Source organism: Bombina bombina, chromosome 2 (assembly GCF_027579735.1).
Source record: "Bombina bombina isolate aBomBom1 chromosome 2, aBomBom1.pri, whole genome shotgun sequence".
NCBI lineage: Eukaryota > Metazoa > Chordata > Amphibia > Anura > Bombinatoridae > Bombina > Bombina bombina.
Window position 1 is genome coordinate 886,731,451 of NC_069500.1, and position 14,569 is coordinate 886,746,019.

The 14,569-nt window shown below is 38.0% G+C and overlaps 1 protein-coding gene across 1 annotated transcript in view; it reads left to right on the forward strand.

The window, feature by feature from the left end:
- CFAP299 (cilia and flagella associated protein 299) overlaps window positions 1-14,569 on the forward strand; it is a 282,445-nt gene that overhangs the window by 179,294 nt on the left and 88,582 nt on the right. Inside the window, exon 3 of the mRNA XM_053700138.1 lies at window positions 6,855-6,984. Within this exon, the coding sequence (XP_053556113.1) occupies window positions 6,855-6,984 (130 nt within the window). The remainder of the gene's footprint in view (window positions 1-6,854; window positions 6,985-14,569) is intronic.

The following is a 14,569-nucleotide window of genomic DNA, read 5'->3' on the forward strand; positions in this document are numbered from 1 at the left end:
CTAAACAAATTTCTCAGGGTACCATCGTTCAAAATGGAAACTATTCGAACGATCCTACCTACTATCCAGGAAAATCAATTTATGACTACCGTGGATTTAAAGGATGCGTACCTACATATTCCTATCCACAAGGAACATCATCAGTTCCTAAGGTTCGCTTTTCTGGACAAGCATTACCAGTTTGTGGCACTTCCATTTGGATTAGCCACTGCTCCAAGGATTTTCACAAAGGTACTAGGGTCCCTTCTAGCGGTTCTAAGACCAAGGGGCATTGCAGTAGTACCTTACTTGGACGACATCCTGATTCAAGCGTCGTCCCTGTCAAAAGCAAAGGCTCATACGGACATCGTCCTAGCCTTTCTCAGATCTCACTGATGGAAGGTGAACAAAGAAAAAAGTTCTCTGTCCCCGTCAACAAGAGTTCCCTTCTTGGGAACAATAATAGATTCCTTAGAAATGAGGATTTTTCTGACAGAGGTCAGAAAATAAAAACTTCTAAGCTCTTGTCAAGTACTTCATTCTGTTCCTCGTCCTTCCATAGCGCAGTGCATGGAAGTAATAGGATTTATGGTTGCAACAATGGACATAGTTCCTTTTGCACAAATTCATCTAAGACCATTACAACTGTGCATGCTCAGACAGTGGAATGGGGATTATACAGACTTGTCTCCGACGATTCAAGTAGATCAAAAGACCAGAGATTCACTCCGTTGGTGGCTGACCCTGGACAATCTGTCACAGGGAATGAGCTTCCGCAGACCAGAGTGGGTCATTGTCACGACCGACGCCAGCCTAGTGGGCTGGGGCGCGGTCTGGGAATCCCTGAAAGCTCAGGGTCTATGGTCTCGGGAAGAGTCTCTTCTCCCGATAAACATTCTGGAACTGAGAGCGATATTCAATGCTCTCAGAGCTTGGCCTCAACTAGCAAAGGCCAAATTCATAAGGTTTCAGTCAGACAACATGACGACCGTTGCATATATCAATCATCAGGGGGGAACAAGGACTTCCCTGGCGATGAAAGAAGTGACCAAGATAATTCAATGGGCGGAGGATCACTCCTGCCACTTGTCTGCGATCCACATCCCAGGAGTGGAAAATTGGGAAGCGGATTTTCTGAGTCGTCAGACATTCCATCCGGGGGAGTGGGAACTCCATCCGGAAATCTTTGCCCAAATAACTCAATTATGGGGCATTCCAGACATGGATCTGATGGCGTCTCGTCAGAACTTCAAGGTTCCTTGCTACGGGTCCAGATCCAGGGATCCCAAGGCGACCCTAGTAGATGCACTAGTAGCACCTTGGACCTTCAACCTAGCTTATGTATTCCCACCGTTTCCTCTCATCCCCAGGCTGGTAGCCAGGATCAATCAGGAGAGGGCCTCGGTGATCTTGATAGCTCCTGCGTAGCCACGCAGGACTTGGTATGCAGACCTGGTGAATATGTCATCGGCTCCACCATGGAAGCTACCTTTGAGACAGGACCTTCTTGTTCAGGGTCCATTCGAACATCCGAATCTGGTTTCCCTCCAACTGACGGCTTGGAGATTGAACGCTTGATTTTATCAAAGCGTGGGTTTTCAGATTCTGTAATAGATACTCTGATTCAGGCTAGAAAGCCTGTAACTAGAAAAATTTACCATAAAATATGGAAAAAATATATCTGTTGGTGTGAATCTAAAGGATTCCCATGGAACAAGATAAAAATTCCTAAGATTCTATCCTTTCTACAAGAAGGTTTGGAGAAAGGATTATCTGCAAGTTCTCTGAAGGGACAGATCTCTGCTTTATCTGTTTTACTTCACAAAAGACTGGCAGCTGTGCCAGATGTTCAAGCATTTGTTCAGGCTCTGGTTAGGATCAAGCCTGTTTACAGACTTTTGACTCCTCCCTGGAGTCTAAATCTAGTTCTTTCAGTTCTTCAAGGGGTTCCTTTTGAACCCTTACATTCCGTAGATATTAAGTTATTATCTTGGAAAGTTTTGTTTTTGGTTGCAATTTCTTCTGCTAGAAGAGTTTCAGAGTTATCTGCTCTGCAGTGTTCTCCGCCCTATCTGGTGTTCCATGCAGATAAGGTGGTTTTGCGTACTAAGCCTGGTTTTCTTCCGAAAGTTGTTTCCAACAAAAATATTAACCAGGAGATAGTTGTACCTTCTTTGTGTCCGAATCCAGTTTCAAAGAAGGAACGTTTGTTACACAATTTGGACGTAGTCCATGCTCTAAAATTCTATTTAGAGGCTACTAAAGATTTCAGACAAACATCTTCCTTGTTTGTTGTTTATTCTGGTAAAAGGAGAGGTCAAAAAGCGACTTCTACCTCTCTTTCCTTTTGGCTTAAAAGCATTATCCGATTGGCTTATGAAACTGCCGGACGGCAGCCTCCTGAAAGAATCACAGCTCACTCCACTAGGGCTGTGGCTTCCACATGGGCCTTCAAGAACGAGGCTTCTGTTGACCAGATATGTAAGGCAGCGACTTGGTCTTCACTGCACACTTTTGCCAAATTTTACAAATTTGATACTTTTGCTTCTTCTTCGGAGGCTATTTTTGGGAGAAAGGTTTTGCAAGCCGTGGTGCCTTCCATTTAGGTGACCTGATTTGCTCCCTCCCTTCATCCGTGTCCTAAAGCTTTGGTATTGGTTCCCACAAGTAAGGATGACGCCGTGGACCGGACTCACCAATGTTGGAGAAAACAGAATTTATGCTGATAAATTACTTTCTCCAACGGTGTGTCCGGTCCACGGCCCGCCCTGGTTTTTTAATCAGGTCTGATTAATTATTTTCTCTAACTACAGTCACTACGGTATCATATGGTTTCTCCTATATATATTTCCTACTGTCCGTCGGTCGAATGACTGGGGTGGGCGGAGCCTAGGAGGGATCATGTGACCAGCTTTGCTGGGACTCTTTGCCATTTCCTGTTGGGGAAGAGAATATCCCACAAGTAAGGATGACGCCGTGGACCGGACACACCGTTGGAGAAAGTAATTTATCAGGTAAGCATAAATTCTGTTTTTATGTAACTGTAAAACTGTGTATCATGCACACTAACTCCAATCAAATGATACAGCTGTAAAAAAGTGGCCAATATTACTGATCTGTGATTGTGCACTGCTTCTGTCACAGGCTGTGAGAATAATTGAGCTCCAAGATTGCGGCGCCCAGTATGAAGGGGCGGAGCTTCAGTATCTGGCACCTTTTAGCTATTTAAACAGGAATTCAATAACAGAAAAAAAATTGTGCATGCCTCTTTAAATGGAGAAGTCCCAAATGTTGCCAATCTTTCCTGAACAGTGAAAGTCAGGAGCTAGTTTAAGAGTTTACTGTAAGCTCCAAGTATATACGTCTGTGTACACTCAACTTGCTTATAATGAAGACACCCACTGTAGTACCTCCACAACAGTAATGGCCTCAGACTTAGGAGAGTAAAATATGTCCTCTATCCAATTGGGTGAAGCCCCTCCTCATTCCGTTCTGGTTTCTCTGCACTCCGTGAAACCGATCTCCTCCGGTGGTACAGGCAGGTGCTCCTCTATTCCAACTCAAGGATAGGGTCTTCACGTCATGCAGGGGAAGTCCTCTCCTTGGCCAATGCAGTTCAGGTATTCAATAATGTATTGATGTGATTGTTCAAAGTGTGAGTCTCTGTACTCAGTCTGGCAGCAGCACTGGATGGGCTGCAAAGCAAAAGTTCATACATCACATGACCTGACCTGTTTTCATGCATGCACACGTGCTTCATCTGATGAAGGGATGGCATAAGTCCAATAAAGTTTCACGATCATTGCAAGTTGCTGAGTTGTAGCTGATTTTGTTTGTTATCTACTATTAAAACAAGAAAACTGATTTGAAAAGAGTTGCAGGAAAAGGATGATGAAACACAATAAGATAAGAAGTAGCTACTATTATTTTGTAGTTGTGCACAGCAGTTTACTGTCCCTTTAAAGGGTAATCTTAAGTGTGCTCAGGAGCATGCACATATATTTAGCCATATGGCAGCAGTGTTTGCAACATTGCATTTTGCTACTATGTATTTTAATACTACAGACAGAGTAGCAAACACTACTGCTGTAGAATGCTAAAGACACATGCAGCCTACCTAGATTTACTCTTCAACAAAGGATACCAAGAGAACAAATCAGAATTGATAAAAGAAGTAAATTTGTAAAATTGTTTAAAATTGCATGCTCTATCTGAATCGGGGATCTTTCATTTTGACTTTATTGTCCCTTTAAGTAAAGAAAAAAAAAAGAAGAAAAAAATGCATGTTTTATTACTCCGGGGTACAGGAGTGCTACTGTATTTGAGCTACTTCAGTGTTTCTCAGCATGTTATGAGTGCTTAAGTCTGTAGGCCAATGATGGTAGTCTGTAGGCCAATGATACAGACACAACACTGCTGCTGTCCAGTGGTATGTTTATTTCTTACAAACAATATTGAAGTCCTAAGAGGGTGTTGTGTCAAAGAAAAAAAACCCATTATGGATATGGACAGTTTACATTTTTATTTACCACATCCCTCTAGGCACTAAAACAGCGAGGAAAAAAATACCTAGGTCATTCAGTCAAAGCAAACTGCACCACAGAAAAGAGTAGCTTATATAGTTATGATGTATGCTATGTCTTTAATTTACTATAAAAGCTTGCAGCTGCAATGTTAAAATGTTTCTTCACTGCAAATGCAGCAATTTCAGTGTCACATACTAAATGTTTTAGGCATCTATATCAAACTCCTGCTTATCCTTACTTTAGGTATAGCCTAATAGTTCAACATGCAGAATTTTTAATTATTTTTACTTTCCAATTTACTTCAATTCTAGAAATGTGTACATTCTTTTTATATGCACACTTTCTGAGGCTTCTACTGAACATGTGACAGAGTTCGCTGTATATGTATTTTGTGATTGGCTGATGGCAGTCACCTGATACAAGGCAAGTGAAACATGGAAGTAACTGATATTTGTCAGAATTAAACACACACAAAATTTCTGTGACCGTCAGGACTAATAAATATTTAATTTACATTATATAGTAGACTGTAGTACACAAAAGTAAATATAATAAATTACCATTAAAGCCATGTTATGGAGTCTTTAAAAAAAATGGCTTAAGCCAGCTAACAAAATATGGTAATCAAATGCCCAAGTTCAGGAGAGTACTTATATGCAAGATAGCAGGTAGCAAATTTTCTAGGTGTAGCATAGTTATTTTTTTATGTGTCTGAGACAAGTGTTACTAGTGTTTGCTCATACTTGTATGCCTATTGTGAAGCGAAGTTAAACCTAAAACCGGCTCAAGTAATGCTAAATTAACAGTGTTACACAGAAAGACAAAAAACTGTATTAATTTCAGTAATATATAGCAGTTATAGCTACCATGTTGATGTGCCGTAAAACTTAAGTAGTAAAGTAGAGAGTAGTTCATTATCAAGGACCATCTTCCATACATGCTAGGCAACAGTCAGTGCTACTATTTTTATTAAATGTATGACCCACCTGAGCTCTCAAGTCCGGTCTGCTTTTGCACCACACTCAGTCCGCCACTAATGTAGGCAGCAGGCTTCTTCACCAAGTTCGTCGACTTCGCCTCTTCCGCCAAACCCGATTGCCGCTTTGCCTGGGAGATCACATGCGCACTGCGTGACTCACTAGAGCCATGTGCAGACTCCTGGAAGGCGGCTATTGGTGGCCGTGATGTCGGTGGCAAGCCGGACAAGGTACATTTTATATTTTTAAAGTGCAGCAGCTGGGGGCAATTGACAAAAAGTGCCGCCGCCGCAAATTTGCCACCCTAGGCACGGGATTTGTTGGCCTAGGCCTTAATACGCCCCTGATTGATGTTTATCTGCATATCCCTCTAGCTTTATATCTATTCACATACATATACTTTAAAGGGATAGTAAAACCAATTTTTTTCTTTCATGATTCAAATAGAGCATGCAATTTTAAGCAACTTCCTAACTTACTCCTATTATCATTTTTTTGTTCTCTTTGTATCTTTATTTGAAAAAGCAAGAATGTAAGCTTAGTAGACAGTCCATTTATAGTTCAGCACCTGGGTAGCGCTTGCTGATTGGTGGCTACATTTAGACACCATTTAGCAAATGCTACCCAGATGCTGAACAAAAAATGTGCCGGCTACTAAGCTTACATTCTTTCTTTTTCAAATAAAGATACAATGAGAACAAAGAAAAATTGATAATAGGAGTAAATTAGAAAGTTGCTTAAAATTGCATGCTCTATCTGAATCATGAAAGTTTAATTTTGATTAAACTATTTCTTTAAAATAGAATATCTACACATGGTGGTTATATATATATATATATATATATATATATATATTAGTTTAAACGTAAAGAAGATTATTTAAAAACTTGAGATTTTTTTATTGGAAGCACAGAGTGCCAAATGTAAACATTTTTCTTTTTTTGTTTTACTTTGCAAAATGTGACTATTAATTTTACACACCTAAGACCCCTTCTAATATAAATTGATGACAAATTATAAGGTCTTTACTTCCCAGATGCATGTGTGCTGAAATTGTTTGTCTGTTTAAAACGTGTTCTGTTTTACTTGGAAAATATTCAGTGCTCTCTGGTTTTTATTTAGGGTGATAGAATACAGTCTTTAGAGAATATAAATAAATATAAATAAATATATATATATATATATATATATATATATATATATATATATATATATATATATATATATATATATATATATTCATTATTTAATCTCACATAAAAACAAGATTTACCAAAAATATTGTGACCACTGTCTAACATTACAAAATGTCACCTTGATATATTCAATTTCCCTTATTAATTTTTTTTTCCATGCTTTTTTTATTTTGTAGCTATTATAATTGGGATAGTCATATCTCAACATCAAATTCAAGTCCAAATTACCAAGTGATTGCAGAAAATCCATCTGGATTACTGTTTAAAAATAAGAGGGACAGGAAAATACTAAACGTGGATCCTAAGGTAAATATTTTCCTGCGCGTAAAGCAGCAATTTTCACTTCTCTCCTCCTATTACCATATGTTCTTAGGATTCCGAGCTGTTTTTACTGCCTGTGTTTCTTGACTTTACAAGTGGTATCACTTAGCAACTCTAGGACTAATATTGTCGCTCCTTTGTGTGTTTATATATTTAAGGATGTGTTTGAAAGAAGGGATCTGTGTGGCCTTTTAAAGATCAGAGATTCATTGTTCGTGGCTCAGTCAAACATACAAATATGTATCCCTTGTTATTTTAAGTTGTGTCAAGGTATTTGCATGGCAAATGCTGTAAAAAAATCAGTATAATCTCATATACAGTAGATTCTAAGCGAACTGTGTAATAAAGCAAATTATTCATTAAAAAGTATTGCTATATTATACTGAAAATATATTTCTAGGGATTTAATTTTTTTTTTTAAAGGGACAGTAAACACCTTGTAATTACAAGACATTTCTGTTTTCTTACTATAGAATAACAGTAAACCTGTTTTAAAACTAATTAGCATATTTTTGTTTAGCTGCAGTTGTTTTTCAATTGATAAACTCCACCCACCAATTGCCTCATTTGGAGCAGCCAATCTGGGCTTGGGTCACACTTTTCACATCTTGTGCTGGAGCTATTTAATAGTTTGGCCCTTTTACATTTGTACATACATTTCAACTTTTTTATGTGTGAGGTACCCACACAAATTATACCTTGTTTTTTCCCCCAAGCATTTTTAGAAAATAATCTCAGTTTGTGGAATTAATCTTAAAGGGGCACTGAACCCAAATTTTTTCTTTCGTGATTCAGATAGAGCATGCAATTTTAAGCAACTTTCTAATTTACTCCTATTATCAATTTTTCTTCGTTCTCTTGCTATCTTTATTTGAAAAAGAAGGCATCTAAGCTATTTTTTTGGTTTGGTACCATGGACAGCACTTGTTTATTTGTTGGGTGAATTTATCCACCAATCAGCAAGAACAACCCAGGTTGCTTACCAAAAATGGGCCGGCATCTAAACTTACATTCTTGAATTTCAAATAAAGATACCAAGATAATGAAGAAAATTTGATAATAGAAGTAAATTAGAAAGTTGCTTAAAACTGCATGCTCTATATGAATCATGAAAGAAAAAATTTGGGTTCAGTGTCCCTTTAAAGTGAATGTAAATCTTGATGCTAAAGTGCCCAGTTTTTAAAAATTTGATTAAAAACAGGGGCACTTTAATTCATAAAAATGTATATTTCCTTCCTGTTGTGAAAAAAAAAACTTACCTTTGAATCTTGACAGCAGCTCCCGCTTCCTCCGCACGTCGCAAGCCTCTTCCTGGGTCTAAAATGATGAATCCGGCTTCCTCCAATCACGGCGTTGAATCAGACACTGATTCCCCGGGGGGAAGCCGTGATTGGAGGATGACGATCCATTATTTCTGACGTCAGAAATGGCTTGCGACGACCGGGAGAAGCTGGAGCAGCTGTCAAGTTTAAAAGGTAATGATGAATTAAAGTGCCCCTGTTTTTAATCAAATTTTTAAAAACCGGGCACTTTAGCATCAAAATTTACATTCACTTTAATATAGGAAAACACCTCCATATGAAATGCAAAATAAATAAATTAATAAATAAAATGTAATTTTCTATGCATAGTAGATAGTAGCACTGGAGTCATTATTCCCTAATTATGTTAAATCGAAACTTTGTTATCCCACATTTAGCACCACTTCACCTTTCCAAAACAGCAACATCACTAGGATTTTATATCTATATTTTGCAATAACAATTGATAATGGAAAATCATAAGATTAAAAAGTAATTAGGGTTGGCACTATGCGCCATCTTGCAATTTATACAGAAAATGAGTAGACATAAAATATCTAACCATACAAATATTTGATATATTTACACAATAACCTGGTGACTTTATCCATTTTGAAAATGTATGCATGATTATACCCCTGTCCAAACTCAGAGTAGCAAAAATTATTTAAAAAAAAATAAAATAGTTGTATCAAAGTCATCCTATGTAGAATTTCACAAAATATCAAATTTTTACATTCTCAGTTATTTTTGAGTCTTAAACATTTTTATTAGATCAGTCAAATATGGATCTATACGTCCTAACATCAACAGCTGGTTACTGCCAGGTAATCAGTCTTACTATGGTGATCACTTCATACATATAAGGTTATGAAACCCCTTATTTGAATCGTGGGACCTCACACTTTCAAATGAGGGGGTCTTATGATATATTTCTATTGTGGGGGTTAATAAAAGACATACAAATCACAAGAACCCCCACAATAGAAATAATGCTGTGAGGTATTTGTTATTTTTATGATAATCACTTGGCAGCATCACGGGCACAGGACCACTCATTTGATTTCAAATAAGTGTCTCTCTTTCAAGTGAGCAGTCTCTTGATCTTGTAAAATGCAGGTGATCACCCTCAATGTCAATAACCTACAAAAGCAGGCACTTAACCTCAAGGAGGTGGGCTCTAACAGAGTCCCTATTTTCTCTCCTGTTTGTGCTTGATATGACCCCCTCATTTGAAAAGCCAGCCCTGCCCTCCAAAGTTAAAGTGCACGTTAAGTGCTGCAGCAGGTAATCACTATTTCTTTCATGTAATTGGCAAGAGTCCATGAGCTAGTGACGTATGGGATATACAATCCTACCAGGAGGGGCAAAGTTTCCCAAACCTCAAATGCCTATACATAGACCCCTCACCACACCCACAATTCAGTTTTACAAACTTTTCCTCCTAATGGAGGTGGTGAAGTAAGTTTGTGCTAAGATTTCTACGTTGACATGCGCTTCTCAGCATTTTGAAGCCTGATTCCTCTCAGAGTACAGGGAGTATCACCTATTGAATGCAATGATTTTCCTAATGGGGGTCTATTTCATAGGTTCTCTGTTATCGGTCGTAGAGATTCATCTCCTACCTCCCTTTTCAGATCGACGATATACTCTCATATACCATTACCTCTACTGATAACTGTTTCAGTACTGGTTTGTCTATCTGCTATATGTGGATGGGTGTCTTTTTTGGTAAGCATGTTTTTTATTACTTAAGACACCCCAGCTATGGTCTGGCACTTTATGCATTTATATAAAGTTCTAAATATATGTATTGTACTTATATTTGCCATGAGTCAGGTTCATGTATTTCCTTGTGCAGACTGTCAGTTTCATATTTAGGGAAAATAAACATATCTGGGGTTTAGTCTTTTTTTCAATTGACTACTTTTTTTCTTGCAAATTGTGGGCAGTACTAGGCCCGCGGGTGCGCCAAATGCTAGACTTTATTGCGTCATTTTTGGCGCGAGAATTTTTTGGTGCAAAAAGTACGTCTGTTGACGCAAGTTTGTCATTTCCGGCATCGTAGTTGACGCTGAAGCCTTACACACAGTGGCGTCGTTAGTGACGCAAGTGTGTCATTTCCGGATATTGTTGGCGCCAAAAATGTTTCAGTTACGTTGTGCGTCATACAAATTTTTTCATTAATTTAATACCCCATTGTTATTTGCCTCTTGCCTTTTTCTATGTCAGAGGGCTATGCTATTTGCATTTTTCTCCCATTCCTGAAACTGTCATATAAGGAAATTGACAAATTTTGCTTTATATGTTTTATTTATTTTACATTTTGCAAGATGTCTCAATCTGATCCTGCGATAAAAGGGCCTAGGCGCCAACTAAGCAAATGGCAGGTATGACACGTATTAAATAAAAATGGGTTTAATACAATTAAAGTCGAGAATATGCATAAAATACAATGATTACAATATAAACCAATAATTCATGGATCCATGAAGGTTTTTACAATATATAATTCAATATGTAGCACAATGATAATAAAATGTTACAGTTTAAAACAATGAGGAAGGTAAACCTAATTGTGGTGGGTACACAATCCTGTCGATTTAGGATGCTGGCCTGGACCCAAACTGTGTATACTCCAAAGGGTGCAGTGGCAATCTAATGTGGGATGTAAAATACAGTTCGTGAGATCAGTCTCACACCTAAGTGAGATCAGTCTCACACCTAAGTGATTTTGGTAGATGAGGAGTGTGATAAAGGATTCGTGATCTTGTATAAACAATCAAGAAAATATAAAATAAACAATAAACAATTGGCAAGGGGCCTTGCCACAATCCAACGTGATTCAAACAATGTGATTCCAAAAAGTGTGATGAAATAATATGGTAAAAATAACAATAAAAATCACAATAAAAATCTAAATGCAAAAAATATATAGATAGTCAAATTTGATGAAAGTGAAATGTCACAATAAAAGTCTTATGTGAAAATCCAAAAGTGAAATCCTGTTGTTATCCTATTCCCCTTGATGGATATACGTTTCCAGAATTTAGTTTTGATTGTAGAGAATATCCCAAAGAGTGTGAGGAAATGTGCCTAGTGGTAAACTAGTATACAGACATGGTCCCTCCTAAAAAACAGAAATGTAGATAGTGTAGATTGTACAAATTAATAACACAAATAGAATAAGGCTCACCAGTGTCTACGCGTTTCGGCCCGTGTCAGGCCTTTCTCAAGACAGTCTTGAGAAAGGCCTGACACGGGCCGAAACGCGTAGACACTGGTAAGCCTTATTCTATTTGTGTTTTTATTTTGTACAATCTACACTATCTACATTTCTGTTTTTTAGGAGGGACCATCAGGCCCATTTATCAAGCTCCGTATGGAGCTTGAAGGGCCGTGTTTCTGGCGAGTCTTCAGACTCGCCAGAAACACAAGTTATGAAGCAGCGGTCTAAAGACCGCTGCTTCATAACCCTGTCCGCCTGCTCTGAGCAGGCGGACAGGAACCGCCGGAAATCAACCCGATCGAATACGATCAGGTTGATTGACAGCTCCCTGCTGGCGGCCGATTGGCCGCGAGTCAGCAGGGGGCGGCGTTGCACCAGCAGCTCTTGTGAGCTGCTGGTGCAATGTTAAATGTGGAGAGCGTATTGCTCTCCGCATTTAGCGAGGTCTTGCGGACCTGATCCGCAGTGTCGGATCAGGTCCGCAAGCCCTTTGATAAATGGGCCCCCATGTCTGTATACTAGTTTACCACTAGGCACTTTTCCTCACACTCTTTGGGATATTCTCTACAATCAAAACTAAATTCTGGAAACGTATATCCATCAAGGGGAATAGGATAACAACAGGATTTCACTTTTGGATTTTCACATAAGACTTTTATTGTGACATTTCACTTTCATCAAATTTGACTATCTATATATTTTTTGCATTTATATTTTTATTGTGATTTTTATTGTTATTTTTACCATATTATTTCATCACACTTTTTGGAATCACATTGTTTGAATCACGTTGGATTGTGGCAAGGCCCCTTGCCAATTGTTTATTGTTTATTTTATATTATCTTGATTGTTTATACAAGATCACGAATCCTTTATCACACTCCTCATCTACCAAAATCACTTAGGTGTGAGACTGATCTCACTTAGGTGTGAGACTGATCTCACGAACTGTATTTTACATCCCACATTAGATTGCCACTGCACCCTTTGGAGTATACACAGTTTGGGTCCAGGCCAGCATCCTAAATCGACAGGATTGTGTACCCACCACAATTAGGTTTACCTTCCTCATTGTTTTAAACTGTAACATTTTATTATCATTGTGCTACATATTGAATTATATATTGTAAAAACCTTCATGGATCCATGAATTATTGGTTTATATTGTAATCATTGTATTTTATGTATATTCTCGACTTTAATTGTATTAAACCGATTTTTATTTAATACGTGTCATACCTGCCATTTGCTTAGTTGGCGCCTAGGCCCTTTTATCACATATTCTCTTTCTTGGGTGCTTGCTAGGTGCACCTCTCCTAGGCTATAGGTACACAGTAGGCGCTTATATCCCTCTTTATCAATCTGTTCCTGCCTCAGAAGTATCTGTTGGAACTTTGCTGCCTGATGTCGGTTCTACTAAACTAAGTGCATTATATTTACGAATGTCATTGTATTGCTTATCATGATAAACTTTTGAATGCAGATATTGTGTCCATCAGTAAATAGTACATTTCCTGTTGTTGTTCCTTCAACTTTTAATGTACATGTTATACCTATGAAATTTAAAGAATTTCTTACTGATTCTATTCAGAAGGCTTTGTCTGCTATTCTGCCTTCTAATTAATATAAAGGTCTTTTAAAACTTCTCATAAGGTTGATGAAATTTCAAATGACCGACAACATAATGAATTATCCTATTCTGATGAGGATCTATCTGATTCAGAAGATCTTTCCTCAGATATTGACACTAACAAATCTACTTATTTATTTAAAATGAAGTATTTTCGTTCTTTGTTAAAGAAGTGTTAATTATTTTGGATATCGTGGAAACTAGTCCTCTTGATATTAGAACTAGTAAATTCTGTTTTTAAACCTCATGTGGTTACTCCAGAGGATTTTTTCTGTTCTTGATGCTATTTCTGTTATGATTTCTAAGGAATGGAATTAGCCGGGTACTTCTTTTATTCCTTCTTCAAGGTTTAAAAATTGTATCCTTTTACCAGCAATTTCTATAGAGTTTTGGGAAAAGATCCTCAAAGTTGATGGGGCTATTTCTACTCTTGCTGAATGTACCTCTATTCCTATTGAAGATAGTACTTAAGTTCCTTTAGATAGGAAACTTGAATCTTATCTAAGGAAAGCTTATTTATATTCAGGTCGTCTCAGACCTGCAATTTCTTTGGCTGATGTTGCAGCTGCATCAACTTTTTTTTTTTTTTTTCAACATGTTTTTATTAAGAGACCGTGATACAGTTAGATCAACAAAACATGAAAATTACAATGAAAATAATCACATAATCAATCATACATAAAAAGAAAAAAATACAATTTGCGAATAGTGTATCTTGGAATCTTGTTTTAAACTTTTACTGAACTAAGGAAAACCTAATATGCCTATGCTAACAGTAGTAATACCATCTCAATGCTCAGCCTGTGGTGTGATCGTGTCTACCTGGGGACATCTTTCATAAATTGCACTCAAACATGGATAATGTCTGTCAGGGCTTTGAATCAAGAGAGCTCGTAGCGTTGTCAGGTGGCCTGTTTTAGGGTATTGGATTTAATATAATTTTCCCAAGTAATTTGGAGTTCTATAAATTGATCCCTCTTGCCCGTTAAAAAGGAACCATATTCTTCCAGTTCTATCAGGTCTGAGACCTTATTGCGCCAAGTGGCCACTGAAGGGACATCGGGAGATCTCCAGTTTAGTGCAATTAAAACCTTTAAGCTGTTTCTCATAATTTTTAACAGGGGAGTAAAGTGGGGGTGGGGCAGTTTAATAGATTTGTTTAACAACCAGACCAGGGGGTCCAGAGGGAGGGTAAATTGAAAAATTTGTTCTATCTCTGAGATCACTGAACGCCATAGCCAGTGGACCTGGGAGCACCACCACCACATATGACTCATTCCGCTACCATGGTGGCCACACCTCCAACAACGGTTATTGGACTTTGGAAAGAGTTTGTGGATTCTCCTGGGGGTCAGGTACCAGCCATGTAATATCTTGTAGTTAATTTCCTTAATGGAGGCTGACATGGAG